General features: G+C 41.5%; 1 protein-coding gene across 1 annotated transcript in view; it reads right to left on the bottom strand.

The window, feature by feature from the left end:
- LOC135558068 (uncharacterized) overlaps positions 1–23009 on the bottom strand; it is a 33753-nt gene that overhangs the window by 1231 nt on the left and 9513 nt on the right. Inside the window, 10 exon segments of the mRNA XM_064991820.1 lie at positions 541–1307; positions 1557–1676; positions 3129–3938; positions 4224–4461; positions 10914–11182; positions 11275–11328; positions 11418–11591; positions 12474–13547; positions 14197–14492; positions 14840–15005. Coding sequence (XP_064847892.1) covers positions 541–1307; positions 1557–1676; positions 3129–3938; positions 4224–4461; positions 10914–11182; positions 11275–11328; positions 11418–11591; positions 12474–13547; positions 14197–14492; positions 14840–15005 — 3968 coding nt within the window.

The following is a 23009-nucleotide window of genomic DNA, read 5'->3' as shown; positions in this document are numbered from 1 at the left end:
CAGACTGCCTTGAAGTCATTGACTTTTCTGAATTTACAGACTGCCTTGAAGTCATTGACTTATCTGACTTTACAGACTGCCTTGAAGTCATTGACTTTTCTGAATTTACAGACTGCCTTGAAGTCATTGACTTTTCTGAATTTACAGACTGCCTTGAAGTCATTGACTTTTCTGAATTTACAGACTTTAGTCAGACTTTTCTGAATTTACAGACTGCCTTGAAGTCATTGACTTTTCTGAATTTACAGACTTTTCTGAATTTACTGCCTTGAAGTCATTGACTTTTCTGAATTTACAGACTGCCTTGAAGTCATTGACTTTTCTGAATTTACAGACTGCCTTGAAGTCATTGACTTTTCTGAATTTACAGACTGCCTTGAAGTCATTGACTTTTCTGAATTTACAGACTGCCTTGAAGTCATTGACTTATCTGAATTTACGGATTTCATTGATTTCTCAGACATTACAGATTTCTCTGACTTTACTGAATTATCTGACTTTAAAGACTTAATTGACTTCCTTGACATTGATACTTCAGACCCAACGTCTGCTGCCTCCTCTTCCTCCACCTGCTCCCCCTCGTCATAATTCTGCTCTTCACAGCTGCCCTGCTCCTCCTCCTTCTCCTCTCCCTCCTCTTCTAAACCTCGTTCTTCTATATAACAGACTTCATCTAACATCCTGCCACTGGAACAGACTTTGTTATCTGAGGATGGATGACTATCAACACTCCTGCCCTCTTCAAAGTCTGATTCAGATCTCTTGTCCTCACTCTCCCCCACCTCTTCTCTCTCCTCCTTTTTCTCCTCATCTTCTTCACCTTCTCCCTCCTCTTCCTTTTCTGCTAACTCCTTCCTCTGCCTCTCAACTTCATCACCCTCCTCCTCCTCTGTCTCCTCCTGCTCATCTCCTTCCTCCCCTTCCTCCTCCACCCTTTCCTCCTCCCCCTCATAATCTCCCTCCATATCCTTAATTTCCTCCTCAACCAACTCCTCGTATTTCTCCTCCTCTTCCTCATTATCTCCCTTCTCTCCATTATGTGCCTTTTCACCCTCCTCCTTGTCTTTCTCATCCTCCTCCACCTCCTCCTCCTCCACCTTAACTCCCTCCTCCTCCTCTTCTTTCTCATCCTCCACCTCCTCCACCTTAACTACCCCCTCCACCTCCTCCTCATCCACCTCTTCTTTCTCATCCTCCACCTCCTCATCTTCCTCCTCCACCTCTTCTTTCTCATCCTCCACCTCCTCCTCCTCCTCCTCCTCCTCCTCCTCCTCCACCTCTTCTTTCTCATCATCCACCTCCTCCTCCTCCTCCACCTCTTCTTTCTTATCCTCCACCTCCTCATTTTCCTCCTCCACCTCTTCTTTCTCATCCTCCACCTCCTCCTCCTCATCTACCTCTTCTTTCTCATCCTCCTCCTCCTCCACCTCTTCTTTCTCATCCTCCTCCTCCTCCACCTCTTCTTTCTCATCCTCCTCATCTTCCTCCTCCACTTCTTCTTTCTCATCCTCCACCTCCACATCTTCCTCCTCCACCTCTTCTTTCTCATCCTCCACCTCCACATCTTCCTCCTCCACCTCTTCTATCTCATCTTCCTCCTCCACCTCTTCTTTCTCATCCTCCACCTCTTCTTTCTCATCCTCCACCTCAGCGTCATATCCTTCCTCCACATCTTTCTCATGAACAGAACCAGCTGGACTAGATACTTCAGAAGCTGACTGAGCTGACTTTACTGACTTCAATGACTGAGCTGACTTTACTGACTTCAATGACTGAGCTGACTTTACTGACTTCAATGACTGAGCTGACTTTACTGACTTCAATGACTGAGCTGACTTTACTGACTTCAATGACTGTACTGACTTCAATGACTGAGCTGACTTTACTAACTTCAATGACTGTACTGACTTCAATGACTGAGCTGACTTTACTGACTTCAATGACTGAGCTGACTTTACTGACTTCAATGACTGAGCTGACTTTACTGACTTCAATGACTTTGCTGACTTCATTGAAACTGATACTTCAGACTCTACCTCTGCTGGTGATTTTAGTGACTGTACTGACTTTACTGTTGTAATTGAATTCTCTGACTTTACTGATTTCAATGATTGAATAGACTTCATTGACAGCATTGACATTGACTTTGATTCCCTCATGCCTGATTCTATTAATGAACTAACATCTTGGGATGCCTTTACTGATTTCAATGATTGAATAGACTTCATTGACAGCATTGACATTGACTTTGATTCCCTCATGCCTGATTCTATTAATGAACTAACATCTTGGGATGCCTTTACTGATTTCAATGACTGTACCGACTTCAATGACTGTACTGACTTCAATGACTGAGCTGACTTTACTGACTGTACTGACTTCAATGACTGTACTGACTTCAATGACTGAGCTGACTTTACTGACTTCAATGACTGTACTGACTTCAATGACTGTACTGACTTCAATGACTGTACTGACTTCAATGACTGAGCTGACTTTACTGACTTCAATGACTGTACTGACTTCAATGACTGTACTGACTTCAATGACTGAGCTGACTTTACTGACTTCAATGACTGTACTGACTTCAATGACTGTACTGAAAGTAATGACTGCACTGAAAGCAATGACTTCATTGACTCTCTCTCGTTTGACTCCATCCTGTCAGGGTCTGATAGTCCACCAATATCAGGCTCTGACTTCACTGACTTCAATGACATTTCTGAGTTAATTGACTGCATTGACTGTACTGACTTTGCTGATTTCAATGACGTCACTGACTTCAATGACGTCACTGACTTCAATGACTGCATTGACTTGGACTTCACTGACTCTCTTTCTGTTTCAGGCTCAATTAGTAAACCATCATCCCTCTCTAATGACTTCAGTGACTGTAATGACTTTACTGACCTCAGTGACTGTACTGATAGCAATGACTTCATTGACTGAATTGACTTGGTTTCTGTTGACTCCCTCCTGCCAGGATCTGAAAGTATATCAACACCCGACTGTAGTGTTGGTTCTGACTTCACTGAAGCAATTGACTTTACTGACATCAACTTTGATTCCCTGATGCCTGATTCTATGGCTTTATTAACATCTTGTGTCTGATTTGCAGCAGTGCTGACCTCCTCAGAGGCTGTTGCTTCTGTTTGTGGGAAGTCTCTTCTCTCTCGAGCATCCAAACCCTCCCCGTCCACCTCCTGTACCTCCTCATCCTGTTCCTCCTCCTTCTGCTCCTCCTGATTTTCCTCTCCCCCCTGCTTCCCCTCCTCCTCCTCTTCAGCTGAAGGTCTTTGTTGAGAAGCTTCAGACCCAGGCCAGTTATCAGGTATCTTCTTCACATCTTCCTCAAACACCTCTAGTTCCTCAATCTCATCACACTCTACTTTGTCTACCTCAGTGTCAACAGCATAAGACATATCACTGACGCTGCCCCCTAACATTGGAGACCTCATGGCATATTGCACTGTTCTCTCTCCCTCCACCAACGACGACACCTCATCCCTGAGTTCCTGGGGCATGTTAAGTTCCTCCATGAGCTCCTCGATACCCAACCGTCCTCCGTTCTCGTCACCCGCCTCAGACTCCACATCCAAGGCAAACTCCTGGTTGGTGCTCGGAGACAGAGGAGGACTTTCCCTGTCTCCCATTTCACTGCTCCTTTCCTGGAAGTCTCTCCAGCTGTCCTTCAGCTGATCAGAGGTCCGGCTCTGCAGGCTGGCCAGGCTGGCTCTCTGCTGTTCCTCGTCCTCCATGGTGGAGATCTTCTGGAGCGACTGCATCACCAGGAGGGCCTCCGACCCGCTGTTAGAGTTCCCTCTACAAAACTCTCCTCCTCCTCCTTTTCCCAGGGCTGATGACAGGGTGTCCTTCAGGGTGGACACCGACAGGAAGGACATCAGCGCCTTGGAGGACGAGCCGAACACCGATGACACCTGGAGAAGAAGAAGAAGAAGTAGAAGAAGATGAAAAGGATGATGAAGAAGAAGAATTCTCATCTTTAGCTTGTATCTAGTCTGTCAACCCATTCCTCAGGTTCTATCCTGCTGTTTGGCAAGCTGGTGCTTATTTGTATGAAGGAGTTAGAATTATTAATCTGTCAGTTAGTCATCGATTCATAAAAACACAGAAGCCATTCAATACAAATAAATCAGCAGAAACAATCCCATGGCTAAGAACAACAACACGACTATTCCTAATAAATATGGGAACCCAGCTACCTGAGAGGAGAAGTCAGGCATGCTGTGTGATTTCTCCAGGCTGGCAGGAGGCTGGGAGGCCTGTCTGATGCACTGTATCGAGGAGCAGAGCTGACGGAAGATCGGTGTAAGAGTGGCCTTGGGGATAAGGAGGTGGTGGGTGGAGGAGGAAGACTCACTGTGCTCTACAGGATGAGGGACAAAGGACGCTGAGCGGTGGAGGAGACCGAGCCTGCTCTGCTGTTCCACCGGGTCGATCCTATTTGTAGTGGGAATAGCATTAGAGTAGTAGTAGTAGTAGTAGAGAAGTAATAGTAGTATAAGTATAATTAGTAAGACTATTGTTAGAGGAGGAGCAGTAGATTATTATTATTAGTAGTAGTAGTAGTAGCAGGAGCAGTTGAAGTAGTGGTAGTTGTAGTAGCAGCAGTAGTATTAGTAGTAGTAGTGGTATTGGCAGTAGTAGTAGTATTAGTGGTGGTATTAGTAGTAGTAGCAGTAGGAGTCAGAAAATAGTTAGAGGAAGAGTAGTGGTAGCAGTAGAAATAGAGTTAGAAGAGTAGTAGCTGAGTACTAGTTGTAGTAGTTATTATTATTATGATTGTTATTAGTAGTAGTAGCAGTAATATTATTATTATTAGTAGTAGTAGAAGTAGTAATATTCTTGTTATTATTGTTATTATTATTAGTAGTAGTAGTAGTAATAGTAGTAGTAGTAATATTATTATTATTATTACTAGTAGTAGTAGTAGTAGTAATATTATTATTACTAGTAGTAGTAGTAGAGGTAGTAATATTATTATTATTAGTAGTAGTAGTAGTAATATTATTATTATTAGTAGTAGTAGTAGAGGTAGTAATATTATTATTATTATTAGTAGTAGTAGTAGAGGTAGTAATATTATTATTACTAGTAGTAGTAGTAGAGGTAGTAATATTATTATTATTAGTAGTAGTAGTAGAGGTAGTAATATTATTATTATTAGTAGGAGAAGTAATATTATTATTATTAGTAGTAGTAGTAGTAGTAGTTGTAACGTCTTTCTTTAGGTGAAGGAGAGTCGGACCAAAATGCGCCGTGGTTATTTAGATTCATGTTTTAATGAAACAAAGGAAACACGAATCAATACAAAAACAACAAAAGTAACACGAAAACCGAAACAGCCTCAACTGGTGCAAAGTATTATTAGATTACTAGGAACAGTAGGACAATTACCCAGGTAGTAAAACATTCAAAGAATATGGCTGCCTAAATATGGTTCCCAATCAGAGACAATGATAAACAAATGCCTCTGATTGAGAATTATTACTAGTAGCCATAGACTATAATAGAAAACTAGTAGTAGCCATAATCCTAATACCTATGTAAAAATTATCCAAGATAAAACACATTACATACCAAAACCCATGTCACACCCTGCCTGGCCTGACCAAAAAAGTGGTATAAACAAACAAATAAATAAATACTAGTAAGACCAGAGGCGTAATATTAATTATTATTACTAGTAGTAGTAGAGGTAGACTCCTGGCCGCACACCTAAAATTATTATTAGGGGAGGGTCCGAGGTGGGCATCTGTACCATGGTGGCGGCTCCAGTAGCGGGACGTGGACCCCACCTCAACAAAGTCTTAGTCCATTTTCCTCGCGTCCTTAGATAGGCGACCCTCGCTGGTTATTTAGACCTTGGCCTAGTAGTCCTCACCAAGGGCCCCTCTGGACAGAGACAGGAACAAGGACAATCGAAACATTGAATATGGCTGCCTAAATATGGTTCCCAATCAGAGACAATGATAAACAAATGCCTCGGGACTGAGGAGCCATAGACTATGCTAGAAAACGGGACCAAGCCATAATCCTAATACCTATGAAAAACTCCAAGAGGAAGCTCAGCACTACCAAAACCCATGACCCTGGCCTGACCAAATAAAGGAAGCTCAGCACTAAGACCAGGGCTCAGCACTGAGAGTAAGCTAAGGCGGGTAGTTGGCTCTGGCAGATCCTGGCTGGCTGGCGGTTCTGGCAGATCCTGGCTGACTGGCGGTTCCGTAGCAGATCCTGGCTGACTGGCGGATCTGGAAGTAGTCTGGCTGATTATGGCGGATCCTGGCTGACTGGCGGATCTTAATATTATTCCTGGCTGACTGGCAGATCTGTAATAGTATTATTATTCTGGCGGTGGATCCTGGCTGACTTTCATTACTATTAGCAGTGGTAGGCTCTGGCTGCTCTATGCTGACTGGTAGCTCTTGCTGCTCCATGCTCACTGGCGGCTCTGGCTGCTCCATGCTGACTGATGGCTCTGGCTGCTCCATGCTGGACATGACGGCTCTGGCTGCTCCATGCTGACTGACGGCTCTGGCTGCTCCATGCTGACTGACGGCTCTGGCTGCTCCATGCTGACTGTAGTAGGCTCTGGCTGCTCCATGCTGACTGATAGCTCTGGCTGCTCCATGCTGAAGACGGCTCTGGTACTAGCTCCAGCTCTGGTGCTAGTAGTAGTAGTAGCAGTAGTAGCAGTAATATTATTATTGCTCGTAGTGCAGACTGGCAGTAATATTCTGGCTGTAGTCTTGTAATAGACTGGTAGCTCCGTGCGGCTTCTTGCAGACTGGCAGCTCCTTGCAGACTGGCAGCTCTGGCTGCTTATTGCAGACTAGCAGCTCTGGCTGCTCCTTGTAGACTGGCAGTGCTGAACAGGTAGGGAGACTATTACTAGCGCTGTAGAGGAGGAAGGCTAATATTATTATTACTAGGTAGTAGTAGCGCTGTAATATTATTATTATAAACAGTCGGGAGACTTATTATTATTAGTAGTAGTAGTGGATTATTATTATTCTGGCTAGTAGTAGTAGTAGCGCTATTATTAGGCTGGTAGTAGACTATTATTATTATTGGAGTAGGAGTAGTAGGCTCTCAGCAGTTGGCTATTATTATTATTATTACTCTAGCCCGGTATTATTATTATTATTATTACTAGTAGCGTAGCTGGAATATTACCGCACCGTGCTATGCACCCACACTGGGGATTATTATTACTAGTTCCACCCCATAATACGGTGCCTGCCCAGTCTCTAATATTATTCGCCCCCGGTAAGCACAGGAATTATTAGGCGCAGGTCTATTATTACCTGGCTTCGCCACACTTCCTGTGTGTAGTAGTAATATTTTTATTATTCGGGCTTCCATCCGTAGAGGTAGTAATATTATTATTATTAGTACCAGGAGAAGTAATATTATTATTATTAGTAGGAGAAGTAATATTATTATTATTAGTAGTAGTAGAGGTAGTAATATTATTATTATTATTAGCGCCTCTGGTATTATTATTATTATTATTCTTAGTAGGGTAGTAATATTCTCTAGGCTGTACCCAGGGTCCTTTACCGTCTAACTCATCCTTCCATGTCCAGTCTTCCAAATAATGCAGCCTGTCCCACTGCTGCTGCTGATGCTGCTGCTGATGCTGCTGCTGATGCTGCCTCTGTTGCTTCTCCTGCTGCTGCCTCTGTTGCTGCTGCTGCTCTTCACCACGTCACTTGGTCCTGTTGTGGTGGGTGATTCTGTAACTGCTTTCTTTAGGTGAAGGAGAGTCGGACCAAAATGCGGCGTGGTTATTTAGATTCATTTTTAATGAAACAAAGGAAACACGAATCAATACAAAAACAACAAACGTAACACGAAAACCGAAACAGCCTAAACTGGTGCAAAGTAACACAGAGACAGGAACAAGGACAATCACCCACGAAACACTCAAAGAATATGGCTGCCTAAATATGGTTCCCAATCAGAGACAACGATAAACACCTGCCTCTGATTGAGAACCACTTCAGACAGCCATAGACTATGCTAGAAAACCCCACTAAGCCACAATCCCAAAACCTATGAAAAACCCCAAGACAAAACACATCACATACCAAAACCCATGTCACACCCTGGCCTGACCAAATAAAGAAAGAAAACACAAAATACTAAGACCAGGGCGTGAGACAGTAGTAGTAGTAGTAGTAATATTATTATTATTAGTTGAAGTAGTAGTAGTAGTAACATTATTATTATTAGTTGAAGTAGTAGTAGTAGTAATATTTGTATTATTATTATTTTTATTAGTAGTAGTAGTAATAGTAGTAGTAGTAGCAGTAGTAATATTATTATTATTAGTTGTAGTAGTAGTAGTAAAATATTATTATTATTAGTTGTAGTAGTAGTAATATATGTATTATTATTAGTGGTAGTAGTAGTAATATTTGTATTATTAATAATATTATTATTAGTAGTAATATTTTTATTAGTAGTAGTATTTGTAATAGTATTATTATTATTAGTCGTAGTACTGGTACTTTCATTACTATTAGCAGTGGTAGTAGTCGTAATATTATTATTGGTAATAGTAGTAGTATTCGTAATATTATTATTATTATTATTAGTAGTAGTAGTAGTAGTCTAACTAATATTATAGTAGAGTAGAGTTAGTAGTAGAAATAGAGTTAGATGCACTATTGTAAAGTGGCTGTTCCACTGGATGTCATAAGGTGAATTCACCAATTTGTAAGTCGCTCTGGATAAGAGCGTCTGCCAAATGACTTAAATGTAAATGTAAATGTAAGAGTAGTAGCTGAGTACTAGTTGTAGTAGTTATTATTATTATTATTAGTAGTAGTAGCAGTAGTAGCAGTAATATTATTATTATTAGTAGTAGAAGTAGTAGTAGCAGTAGTAATATTATTATTATTAGTTGTAGTAGTAGTAGTCTAACTAATATTATAGTAGAGTAGAGTTAGTAGTAGAAATAGAGTTAGAAGAGTAGTAGCTGAGTACTAGTTGTAGTAGTTATTATTATTATTATTATTAGTAGTAGTAGTAGTAGTAGCAGTAGTAGCAGTAATATTATTATTATTCGTAGTAGAAGTAGTAGAAGTAGTAATATTATTGTTATTATTATTATTATTATTATTAGTAGTAGTAGTAGTAGTAGTAGTAGTAGTAGTATTAGTAGTAGTAGTGGTAGTAATATTATTATTATTAGTAGTAGTAGTAGTAATAGTATTAGTAGTAGTAGTAGTAGTAATATTATTATTATTAGTAGTAGTAGAAGTAGAAGTAGAAGTAGTAGTAGTAGTAATAGTATTAGTAGTAGTAGTAATATTATTATTATTAGTAGTAGTAGAAGTAGAAGTAGTAGTAGTAGTAATAGTATTAGTAGTAGTAGTAGTAATATTATTATTATTAGTAGTAGTAGAAGTAGAAGTAGTAGTAGTAGTAATATTATTTATTTTTTAGCAGTAGTAGTAGTGGCAGTAGTAATATTCATAATAATATTATGGTTATTATTATTATTATTAGTAGTAGTAGTCATGATATTGTTATTGGTAGTTGTAGTATTCGTAATATTATTATTAGTAGTAGTCGTAGCAGTAGTAGTCTAAATAATATTATTAGTAGGAGTAGTAGTAGTAGCAGTAGGAGGAAGAGTAGAGTTAGTAGTAGAAATAGAGTTAGAAGAGTAGTAGCTGAGTACTAGTTGTAGTAGTTATTATTATTATTATTAGTAGTAGTAGTAGTAGCAGTAGTAGCAGTAAAATTATTATTAGTAGTAGAAGTAGTAGAAGTAGTAATATTATTGTTATTATTGTTATTATTATTATTATTAGTAGTAGTAGTAGTAGTGGTAATACTATTAGTATTAGTCGTAGTAGTAGTGGTAAATTATTATTAATATTAGTAGTAGTAGTAGTGGTAATAAGTAGTAGTAGTAGTAGTAGTAGTAGTAGTAGTAGTAGTAGTAGTGGTAATATTATTATTAGTAGTAGCAGTTGTAGTGGTAATATTATTATTATTGTTAATATTATTAGTAGTAGTAGTAGTAGTAGTCGTAGTAGTAGTAGTAGTAGTATTTGTAGTAGTCATAGTAAAATTATTAATTTTTGTAGTAGTAGTGGTAATATTATTAGTATTAGTAGTAGTAGTTGTGGTAAATTATTATTAATATTAGTAGTAGTAGTAGTGGTAATAGTAGTAGTAGTAGTAGTAGTAGTAGTAGTAGTAGTAGTAGTAGTGGTAATATTATTATTAGTAGTAGCAGTTGTAGTGGTAATATTATTATTATTGTTAATATTATTATTATTATTAGTAGTAGTAGTAGTAGTAGTCATAGTAGTAGTCGTAGTAGTAGTAGTAGTAGTATTTGTAGTAGTCATAGTAAAATTATTAATTTTTGTAGTAGTAGTGGTAATATTATTAGTATTAGTAGTAGTAGTTGTGGTAAATTATTATTATTATTAGTAGTAGTAGTAGTGGCAATAGTAGTAGTAGTATTAGTAGTAGTAGTTGTAATATTATTATTATTATTAGTAGAAGTAGTAATAATATTATTATTATTAGTAGTAGTAGTTGTTGTAGTAGTTGTAGAAGCTCGAAGTCATACACTGAATTGTGAACCAATTTACAATCATAGATTGTCATCAAATAGTAAAACCTGAAAACAGATCAATGAAAAATACATATTGTATGAAAAATACAATTTATGCAATTACAATAACCTTAAAACTACTATTTGGTGTAGAAGATTAACAAACATTTGTTCTGATTTTGACTTAGCTACTTGCTGCTGCTTTCTTAGCCAGGTGTCCCTTGTAAAAAATATTCTATATCTCATTGGGACATTCCTTAAATGAAAGGTTAAATAACATGACAATAAATAAAGGTCGACCGACCTGACACTGGGCATAGAGGAGCACAGTTTCCTGGTCCTCTGGGGGTTAGAGAGGTCGACCTGAGCCTCGGCGTAGCTGACAGGGACAGACAGGCAGGACATGGACATGCCTCCCACTGAGAGGTGGTCTCCCCCCTGGGGCAGATGTTGATCCTCTGGGTAATCACTCTTCACTTCTGACTCAACCTCTGAGTCGGCTCCTATCTGGAAGATCACTTTGGTCCTGGGCTCAGCCTCCCCAGTGTCCTGGCCTTCGTACTCCATGTTTACCTTAGAAGAAGACAAAGATTTTATTCATCCATACGAGACATAAATGTATTTTCTGCTGTACCCAACCCAACCCCTCCAATACACAAACACACCTTGGTCCTGGGTTCAGCCTCCCCAGTGTCCTGGCCTTCATCCTCCATGTTTACCTTAGAAGAAGGAGATTTTATTCATCCATACGAGACATAAATGTATTTTCTGCTGTACCCAACCCAACCCCTCCAATACACAAACACACCTTGGTCCTGGGTTCAGTCTCTTCTGTGTCCTGGCCTCCCTCCTCCATGTAGGGGACATAGGGGATGGACTCCGGGGCGATGTTCTGCAGCCAGTTCTCTACGTACTGGTGTACCCCAGAGGGGGCTAGAGGGGGGTGCAAGACAGGCATGGAGAAGCTCTCACTCAGTTGAGTCTGTTTAGGGGATTTGGTTCTGTCCTCGTTAGACATGGACCTCTGCTTAGCCAAGGTCTTTCTGCTTGGCTGGCTGGCCATCTTTCGACCCGTCTGTCTGACTATCTGTCTATTGTCTGTTTGTCTGTCTGTCTGTCCGGTATCTGTATGTATGTCTGTCTCTCCGATGTCAGTCTGTCTGGCTGGGGAAACATAAAACACATTCTTCCTCGGCTGTGTCTTCTGCCTGGAATACTTAGAGGCGTTGACCTTCTGGGATCTTTGCCCTCTTCCAACCTTCTCACCTATATTCAGCTGTTTTTCAGAAGCTAAACCTCGTTTTTCAGAATCTTTCAAGTTTATGTTTAACACCAAGGGTCCATTCTTCTCAGGAATATAATTTATATTCTTCTCTACCTTCTCTCTACTCCTCTGGCTGACTTGGCTGTCACTCTCTGTTGCGCTTAGAATTTGTTCACTTCCTGTTGCACTGCCGCTCTTCTTCTCTGTGCTGGCAGGAGAAAAGGTATTTTTGGTGCTCCGAACAGACCCAGCCACGCTGTCCTTCTGTCTGCTCTTTGAGCTCGTAGTGGACTTTGGGCTTATTTGAATCCCGTTCCGCTTCACTGTCCTCTTCTTGTTGTTCTCTTCAAGTGCATCCTCCTCAACCCCCTCCTCTTCTTTTGCTACTGTCTTGGAACATTCCAGTTCCTTTCTCCCTGAACATCCTAATTCCTTTGTATTTGAACATCCTAATTCCTTTGTCTCTGAAAATCCTAATTCCTTTCTCTCTGAACATCCTAATTCCTTTGTCTCTGAACATCCTAATTCCTTTGTCTCTGAACATCCTAATTCCTTTCTCTCTGAACATTCAAATTCATTTGTATCGGAACATTCCAATACCTTTGGTTCTGGCCATTCTGTCTCTTTAGGAGATGACTCTGTGTAAGACTCTGGCGCGGCGTAAGCTTCGTTGTCTGGGAAAGACGACAGTTTGTTGCTAATGATCTCTGGTTGTTTTTGAAATGGAAGGGTGACATTCTGAGAAGGTGAGGTGGGTTCAGAAGACAGAGAGAGTATCTCATCCCTCTGTTGGTTCAGTGAGTCACTGGTACTGGATGGTCGGGTTAAGTCCACGGAGGAGCGCGGCCCCGAATCTGAAGAGGCCGGTTTACTCCGCGGAATGGGGTTGGAGCCACCACCACAACCTCCACCATACCCTGCCTCGCCTGCATAACCCCCACCTCCCTCCCCACATGTCCCATACCCGGCCCCCAGGGCGTTGGCATAGTAGTTATCGTAGCTGCTCTGTCTCCTCTCGTAGATGTGCATGACGGTCTCAGTGATCTCCCTGCCATTACCATTGTTCTGAATCTGCATCACCTCTGCTACTCCAGAGGAACGGAGTGAGGAGTGGGAGCTGGTCCTGATGGCCCTGCTGGCCCCAGCCGAGCCACTCTTCCTGGGCTTGGGGACAGGTGGTATGGCGGGTAACCTGGAGCTGCTGCTGCTCTGCCGGACCACACAGTACCCCTCTGTGGTTTCCCCATCTGCCATGCACTCTGTGTACGAAAAAGTCCCCAGGCTGGTCTCCTGGACACCTGTCTCCATCACCATGGTTACGCTCTCCACAGACGCCTGTTTCTTTTTCACCTGTCTCAGCCCAGGGGTTGGCATCCGCTTCTGACGGGGGTGGGCCTTCAGAGAACCAGCCCTGCCTCCAGCGCCACTGTCCGTCCCTCCTCCGTCCGTCCCGCTGAAGGCCACGTCCCTCTCTGCATTGCGGCTGGGGTGGTTACTCTCCTTGGTCTCATCCTCACTGAGACCAATGTTAGGGTCTTTCGCCTCCACGTTGTTGTCGGGGGACTGTGGGGTGGATACCGACTTGGCTCCTAGTTTATGATTGGTCACCACGCTGGAGCGGCTCAACGTGGTCGTCCAATGGATCATCTCCTCCTCCTTAATGGTCAGACGGACCTGCCAATCAGAATCAAATCAGAGGTGCTTTAAACCATGACATTCCATAAATATATAAATAATGGAAGTAATGATATTAATAATATTAGTAACAACACCATTCTCAAACAACAATATTCTCAACAACAACATACTCAACAACATCAACATACTCAACAAAAATAACAACAACACCATAGTCAACAACAATAACAACAACACCATACTCAACAACAACAACACTATACTCAAAAACAACATCAATGACAACAACAACACCATACTCAACAACATCAACAATGACAACAACAAAAACATACTCAACAACAATAACAACAACACCATACTCAACAACATCAACAATGACAACAACAACAACAACAACATACTCAACAACAATAACAACAACACCATACGCAACAACATCAACAATGACAACAACAACAACATACTCAACAACAATAACAACAACACCATACTCAACAACATCAACAATGACAACAACAACATACTCAACAACAATAACAACAACACCATACTCAACAACATCAACAATGACAACAACAACAACATACTCAACAACAATAACAACAACACCATACTCAACAACAATAACAACAACAACACCACCATACTCAAAAACAACAGCAATGACAACAACAGTACTAACCTTCATCTCAACGGTCATGCTGCCATCCTGGTTGACCCTGAAGGACTTCTCAATGTCATCATCCTGCGGTACGATGGAGGTCTTCCCGTTGTCCTCTACAAGCTGATACGTCTCTGTCTCCATATCTATAGAGCCCTGGGTCTTTCTCTGGTTTGTCTCCATGTTCTCTGGGAGGCGGACCGGCTGGCCATAGGAGCTATCGTTCACAGACTTGTTGATCTGGTTCACAAAGTATCTCTCTGATGACAGGCTGAAGTTCCTGGACCGCCGCCCGCTGGATAACGATGTTTTATTTTCTAAGAGATAAGAGTGTTGATGGGAGAGGAGGAGAGGAAGGAAGAGAGAAAAAATAAATATGTATTTTTTGTTGTTGTTGAAAAAGTAGGAATATCAGAAGAAAAATAATATGTTTAGTCACAATACAATCTAACAATTTGATCAATCGCGCTGATTAAAGGTCTTATCCTTCACACATCTGTGTTTATTTAAATAATGACTTAGCCCACAAAATAAAAGCTTTTTAACTTGCAAATCCACATGATTGCCTGGACCCGGATTGTTGTATGCGGAGCAATCCTGCTACATTTTTCTTCAATCAATCAGTCACTAGTCAACACAAAGCACTACCAAGCTGAACACTCACCTGTTAGAGGCTTTAGCCTGGTTGGTTCTATAGAGTCTGAGTTAAAGGACAGAGCAGCAGCAGGCTGGGTCGGTCTCAGGAAGTCATAGTTCCCTGGTCTAAAAGGTTCGTTCCCCGAAGCTACCACCACCCCAGAACACAGGATCAAGGCTGGCAGACCTTCAACCTGTAAGATGAAGGAGGAGACATACAATCTCAAGTCAATGGAATTACAATATCTATCAGAATGAACAGTTGTTAGGTTTCATAATAAAGTTGGCTGCCGTTTTGCTCCGACCCAACTTTGCTATTTTGGGATTATTTTACCGATTATTTGTCCTTTATTTGAATGAATGTATCCACTATCATTTCTTAAAACCGACAAGAACGTTAACCTCTTGGAACTCCCCATCCCGGATCCGGGATCGTGACTAAAGCCTCAGGCTCATTAGCATAACGCAACGTTAACGATTTCTGAAAATCGCAAATAAAATGAAAATAATGCGTCTGCTCTCAAGCTTAGCCTGTTCTTAACAACACTGTCATCTCAGATTTTCAAAATATGCTTTTGAACCATAGAAATTGACTAATTTGTGTAAGAGTATGCAAAGCTAGCATAGCATTTTGAGTAGCATTTAGCACGCAACATTTTCACAAAAACCAGATAACCAAATAAATAAAATCATTTACCTTTGAAGAGCTTCTGATGTTTTCAATGAGGAGACTCTCAGTTACATACCAAATGCGCAGTTTTTCCTGAAAGCGTCTGTGTGTAGGAGAAATCGTTCCGTTTTCTACATTGCGTCTGGCTACCGAAACGAACCGAAAATTCAGTCACCTACAACGTAAAACTTTTTCCGAATTAACTACATAATATCGACCGAAACATGGCAAACGTTGTTTGGAATCAATCCTCAAGGTGTTTTTTCACATATCTCTTCATTGATATGCAGTTCGTGGAAGCTTGCTTTCCTCTCTGTATCCCATGGAAAAATACTGGCAGCTGACTTTTGCGCACCAATTTCGGCGCAGGACCCCGGGGGACACCTGGTAAATGTGGTCTCTTATGGTCAATCTTCCAATGATCTGCCTACAAATACGTCACAATGCTGCAGACACCTTGGGGAAACGACAGAAAGGGCAGGCTCATTCCTCTCGCATTCACAGCCATATAAGGAGACAATGGAAAACAGAGCCTCAAAAATCCTGCTCATTTCCTGGATACCGTCTCATCTTGGTTTTGCCTGAAGCTCACGTTCTAGGGCACGCACAGAAAATATCTTGGTAGTTCTGGACACGTCAGAGTGTTTTCTTTCGAAAGCTATCAATTATATGCATAGTCGAGCATCTTTTTGTGACAAAATATCTTGTTTAAAACGGGAACGTTTTTCATCCAAAAATGAAATAGCGCCCCCAGAGCATCAACAGGTTAAACATCAGATCAGCAGTTACTTACCTCAATTCCAGCTTCAACTTTGACCTCAACTCGTCTGCCCTGGGCTCTTTCTGTTATTTTGGGGGTTTCCAAGAGGAAACACCAGCATTACAGAGACAACCGAAGGGGAGTCCAGGCGAGATCAAGCTGAAGGGAAAACAAGCCACCTCTTCCCTCCATTCTACTGGCCAATCGTATTGCTCTTGATAATAAGATGGATAACATCCGATTGCGGATTTGCTACCAATGAGACTTGCTACCAATGTCACTGCAATATTCTCTGCTTTTCTGAAACATTTCTTTTGGACAAGATAGAACCCATGGCTATCCAACTCAATGAATTCTCCATTCACAGAGAGGACAGGACAGTGGAGACATGGAAATCAAGAGGGGGAGGGATTTGCCTATTCATCAGAGAAAAATGGTTTCTGACTCGAGCACAGTGGAAGTCCAGGTCATCAATGGGCCTGAACTCCCTGACCTATATTTTTTTCTTGACAGTTGTTTCTGGTGTGGTGTATTCCATAAGATCTGGAAAAGAGACATAAAGGAGGAGATCCTTCTGACTTAGATAACTACTGTCCAATTTCCAAGTTATCTTGCCAAAGTTTAAGAATCGCTGACTAACTTTCACCTAATAACATTTTTAACTTCGTACTTTTTAATGTGCACCAATCCAGTTTTAGATCTGGACATAGCAGTTTCAGCTGCTACCCCCGTGACCCCAACCAACCAAAAAGAAAAAAAGCTGTTCATGGTATCCTCGTTATAGATGGTTAAATTGCTTGGATCATAAAAATCATTGTTTATAGACCTCTTCAAGGCCTTCGATACCATTAACGATCACATTCTTATTCAAAGGTTCAAAGGTTGACTGATATAGGCAGGGATCAGGCTTCTTGCAAGTGGTTTGAAAATGATCTGTCAGACAGTGTGATTTCTGATGGTGTTAACTCTAGTTTTCAGGATATTATAAAAGGTGTACCACAGGGGTCGGTTCTGGGACCTGTCCTCTTTACTATTTATATCAATTATATTGGTCTATCTGTTAAAACTCATCATATTCATTTGTATGCATACGACACTGTTATGTATGCCATTGTCGCAACTGTTTACCATTCTATATTAGAGCTGCAATCTGACCTTGGTACTATACAGAATGCCCTGGTTGGCTTAAAACTTGTATTTAATGTGGGCAAGACTAAATATATGTTGTTCTCTAGTTCTCTCCAGAATGTTTCAGATGGACTACATATGTTTTCATTGGATGGTTCTCCCATTGATCGGGTAAAGTGAAGAAGAGACTCCTGGATGCTGGCCTTCTAGGCAGAGTTCCTCTGTCCAGTGTCTGTGTTCTTTTGCCCATCATATTTTTATTTTTCATTGGCCAGTCTGAGATATTACTTTTTCTTTGCAACTCTGCCAAGAAGGCCAGCATCCCGGGGGTTGCCTCTTCACTGTTGACGTTGAGACTGGTGTTTTGCGGGTACTATTTAATGAAGCTGCCAGTTGAGGACTTGTGAGGCGTCTGTTTCTCAAACTAGACACTAATGTACTTGTCCTCTTGCTCAGTTGTGCACCGGTGTCTCCCATTCCTCTTTCTATTCTGGTTAGAGCCAATTTGCGCTGTTCTGTGAAGGGAGTTGTACAAAGCGTTGTACGAGATCTTCAGTTTCTTGGCAATTTCTCGCATGGAATAGCCTTCATTTCTCAGAACAAGAATGGACTGAAGTGTTTCAGAAGAAAGTGCTTTCTTTCTGTCCATTTTGAGCCTGTAATTGTAATCCCACAAATGCTGATGCTCCAGATACTCAACTAGTCTAAAGAGGGACAGTTTTATTGCTTCTTTAATTAGCACAACAGTTTTCAGCTGTGCTACCATAATTGCAAAAGGCTTTTCTAATGATCAATTAGCCTTTTAAAATGATAAACTCGGATTAGCTAACACAATGTGCCATTGGAACACAGGAGTGATGGTTGCTGATAATGGGCCTCTGTACGCCTATGTAGATATTCCATAAAAAAATCTGCTGTTACCAGCTACAATAGTCAATTATAACATTAACAATGTCTACACTGTATTTCTGATCAATTTGATGTTATTTTAATGGACCAAAAATGTGTTTTTCTTTCAAAAACATGGACATTTCCAAGTGACCCCAAACTTTTGAACAGTAATGTATCTCTGTATATAGTATGTTAAGCTAGTCCCTATACATATCTCTGTATATAGTATGTTATACTAGTGCCGATATATATATACAGTGCTTTGCGAAAGTATTCGGCCCCCTTGAACTTTGCGACCTTTTGCCACATTTCAGGCTTCAAACATAAAGATATAAAACTGATATAAAGATATAAAAAAAAATTTTTGGGTGAAGAATCAACAAGCCCCTTTACTTTCAGTGCAGCAAACTCTCTCCAGAAGTTCAGTGAGGATCTCTGAATGATCCAATGTTGACCTAAATGACTAATGATGATAAATACAATCCACCTGTGTGTAATCAAGTCTCCGTATAAATGCACCTGCACTGTGATAGTCTCAGAGGTCCGTTAAAAGCGCAGAGAGCATCATGAAGAACAAGGAACACACCAGGCAGGTCCAAGATACTGTTGTGAAGAAGTTTAAAACCGGATTTGGATACAAAAAGATTTCCCAAGCTTTAAACATCCCAAGGAGCACTGTGCAAGCGATAATATTGAAATGGAAGGAGTATCAGACCACTGCAAATCTACCAAGACCTGGCCGTCCCTCTAAACTGTCAGCTCATACAAGGAGAAGACTGATCAGAGATGCAGCCAAGAGGCCCATGATCACTCTGGATGAACTGCAGAGATCTACAGCTGAGGTGGGAGACTCTGTCCATAGGACAACAATCAGTCGTATATTGCACAAATCTGGCCTTTATGGAAGAGTGGCAAGAAGAAAGCCATTTCTTAAAGATATCCATAAAAAGTGTCGTTTAAAGTTTGCCACAAGCCACCTGGGAGACACACCAAACATGTGGAAGAAGGTGCTCTGGTCAGATGAAACCAAAATTGAACTTTTTGGCAACAATGCAAAACGTTATGTTTGGCATAAAAGCAACACAGCACATCTCCTTGAACACACCATACCCACTGTCAAACATGGTGGTGGCAGCATCATGGTTTGGGCCTGCTTTTCTTCAGCAGGGACAGGGAAGATGGTTGAAATTGATGGGAAGATGGATGGAGCCAAATACAGGACCATTCTGGAAGAAAACCCGATGGAGTCTGCAAAAGACCTGAGACTGGGACAGAGATTTGTCTTCCAACAAGACAATGATCCAAAACATAAAGCAAAATCTACAATGGAATGGTTCAAAAATAAACATATCCAGGTGTTAGAATGGCCAAGTCAAAGTCCAGACCTGAATCCAATCGAGAATCTGTGGAAAGAACTGAAAACTGCTGTTCACAAATGCTCTCCATCCAACCTCACTGAGCTCGAGCTGTTTTGCAAGGAGGAATGGGAAAAAATTTCAGTCTCTCGATGTGCAAAACGGATAGAGACATACCCCAAGCGACTTACAGCTGTAATCGCAGCAAAAGGTGGCACTACAAAGTAAAAACTTAAGGGGGCTGAATAATTTTGCACGCCCAATTTTTCAGTTTTTGATTTGTTAAAAAAGTTTGAAATATCCAATAAATGTCGTTCCACTTCATGATTGTGTCCCACTTGTTGTTGATTCTTCACAAAAAAATACAGTTTTTTATCTTTATGTTTGAAGCCTGAAATGTGGCAAAAGGTCGCAAAGTTCAAGGGGGCCGAATACTTTCGCAAGGCACTGTATATGTGTGTGCTCCAAGATGGCAGACATCTTTTGTCTTGTCGTGTCCCGTATATATATATATATATTTACAACTTTCTTTGCATACCTTTTTATATTTTTATTTTATTTTCCATAAACTCATCTTCAAAACACTCTCCTGCAACCCGCCTCACCAATTTATATTTAAAAAAAGAAAGTATTATTTACCTCAAATCTGTAATCCTCGATAGAAGCTAACCAGAAGCTAGCCAGAGGCTAACCAGAAGCTAGACAGAAGCTAGCCAGAAGCTAGACAGAAGCTAGCCAGAAGCTAATCCAGAAGCTAGCCAGAAGCTAGCCTGAAGCTAATCAGAAGCTAGTTAGCTTCTTTACTGGCTAATCATTAGTATTCAGCTAACTACGGTTTGTGGTCATCAGCTATCCATTAGCTCGAAAATCTATCGCCAGTTTTGTACGGCGCGGCTTGGACCGGACCTATTTTTCTCTCCATGTCCCCAGATTTCAACCACTAACTCTGGACATTTATACCTGGATCTCGCAGCTAACTAGCTGCTATCCGTGTGACTATCGGCTTACGTCGATTCCAGAGCAAACATCAATTATTCCGGAGCTCGCCAGCTGAAGAGTTCCATCAGTCACTGGCTCCTCCGTCGCGACGCTATCTGAACGCCCATCTGCGGTCCGCTAATCGTTAGGTGTCTTATCGGCTGCTATCTAAATAGACTTATCGGACATTTTTTTTTTCTTGGGCCTCTATAACTATATCTATTGTTTTTTTTGCGAATTGGAATTGGATTGATCCCCTCTACCACACAGAACCCCACTAATCCTACCGACGGAAACGCACGAGGTGGCTAAAAACAGACCTCCATCCTATGCTAGCTTGCCCGGCTAGCTGGCCCGGCTAGCTGTCTGAATCGCCGTGACCCCAACCAACCTCCCTACTCACTGGACCCTTTTGATCACTCGACAAAGCATGCCTCTCGTTAATGTCAATATGCCTTGTCCATTGCTGTTCTGGTTAGTGTTTATTGGCTTATTTCACTGTAGAGCTCACTATACCTTATCCAACCTATTAGTTCCACCACCCACACATGCGATGACATCTCCTGGTTTCAATTATGTTTCTAGAGACAATATCTCTCTCATCATCACTCAATACCTAGGTTTACCTCCACTGTATTCACATCCTACCATACCTTTGTCTGTACATTATACCTTGAAGCTATTTTATTGCCCCCAGAAACCTCCTTTTACTCTCTGTTCCAGACGTTCTAGACAACCAATTCTTATTGCTTTTAGCCGTACACTCATCCTACTCCTCCTCTGTTCCTCTGGCGATGTAGAGGTGAATCCAGGCCCTGCAGTGCCTAGCTCCACTCCTATTCCCCAGGCGCTCTCTTTTGATGACTTCTGTAACCGTAATAGCCTTGGTTTCATGCATGTTAACATTAGAAGCCTCCTCCCTAAGTTTGTTTTATTCACTGCTTTAGCACACTCTGCCAACCCGGATGTTCTAGCTGTGTCTGAATCCTGGCTTAGGAAGACCACCAAAAATTCTGAAATTTTCATCTCAAACTACAACATTTTCAGACAAGATAGAACTGCCAAAGGAGGCGGTGTTGCAATCTACTGCAAATATAGCCTGCAGAGTTCTGTCCTACTATCCAGGTCTGTAGCCAAACAATTTGTACTTCTACTTTTAAAAATCCACCTCTCTAAAAACAAGTCTCTCACCGTTGCCGCCTGCTATAGACCACCCTCTGCCCCCAGCTGTGCTCTGGATATATCACCATATGTGAACTGATTGCCCCCCATCTATCTTCAGAGCTCGTGCTGCTAGGCGACCTAAACTGGAACACGCTTAACACCCCAGCCATCCTACAATCTAAGCTTGATGCCCTCAATCTCACACAAATTATCAATGAACCTACCAGGTACTTCTCCAAAGCCTTAAACACAGGCACCCTCATAGATATCATCCTAACCAACTTGCCCTCTAAATACACCTCTGCTGTCTTCAACCAAGATCTCAGCGATCACTGCCTCATTGCCTGCATTCGTAATGGGTCAGCGGTCAAACGACCTCCACTCATCACTGTCAAACGCTCCCTGAAACACTTCAGTGAGCAAGCCTTTCTAATTGACCTGGCCGGGGTATCCTGGAAGGATATTTATCTCATCCCGTCAGTAGAGGATGCCTGGTTATTTTTTTAAATGCCTTCCTAACCATCTTAAATAAGCATTCCCCATTCAAGAAATTTAGAACCAGGAACAGATATAGCCCTTGGTTCTCCCCAGACCTGACTGCCCTTAACCAACACAAAAACATCCTATGGCGTTCTGCATTAGCATCGAACAGTCCCTGTGTAAAGCAGCTGTTCAGGGAAGCCAGAAACCATTATACACAGGCAGTTAGAAAAGCCAAGGCTAGCTTTTTCAAGCAGAAATTTGCTTCCTGCAACACTAACTCGAAAAAGTTCTGGGACACTGTAAAGTCCATGGAGAATAAGAACACCTCCTCCCAGCTGCCCACTGCACTGAAGATAGGAAACACTGTCACCACTGATAAATCCACTATAATTGAGAATTTCAATAAGCATTTTTCTACGGCTGGCCATGCTTTCCACCTGGCTACCCCTACCCCGGTCAACAGCACTGTACACCCCACAGCAACTCGCCCAAGCCTTCCCCATTTCTCCTTCTCCCAAATCCAGTCAGCTGATGTTCTGAAAAAGCTGCAAAATCTGGATCCCTCAGCCGGGCTAGACAATCTGGACCCTTTCTTTCTAAAATGATCTGCCGAAATTGTTGCCACCCCTATTACTAGCCTGTTCAACCTCTCTTTCGTGTCGTCTGAGATTCCCAAAGATTGGAAAGCAGCTGCGGTCAACCCCCTCTTCAAAGGGGGGGACACTCTTGACCCAAACTGCTACAGACCTATATCTATCCTACCCTGCTT

Source organism: Oncorhynchus masou, chromosome 17 (genome assembly GCF_036934945.1).
Source record: "Oncorhynchus masou masou isolate Uvic2021 chromosome 17, UVic_Omas_1.1, whole genome shotgun sequence".
NCBI classification, from domain to species: Eukaryota; Metazoa; Chordata; class Actinopteri; order Salmoniformes; family Salmonidae; genus Oncorhynchus; species Oncorhynchus masou.
The sequence above is the reverse complement of the archived record's forward strand: the minus strand, read 5'-3'. Positions and strand labels throughout refer to the sequence as shown.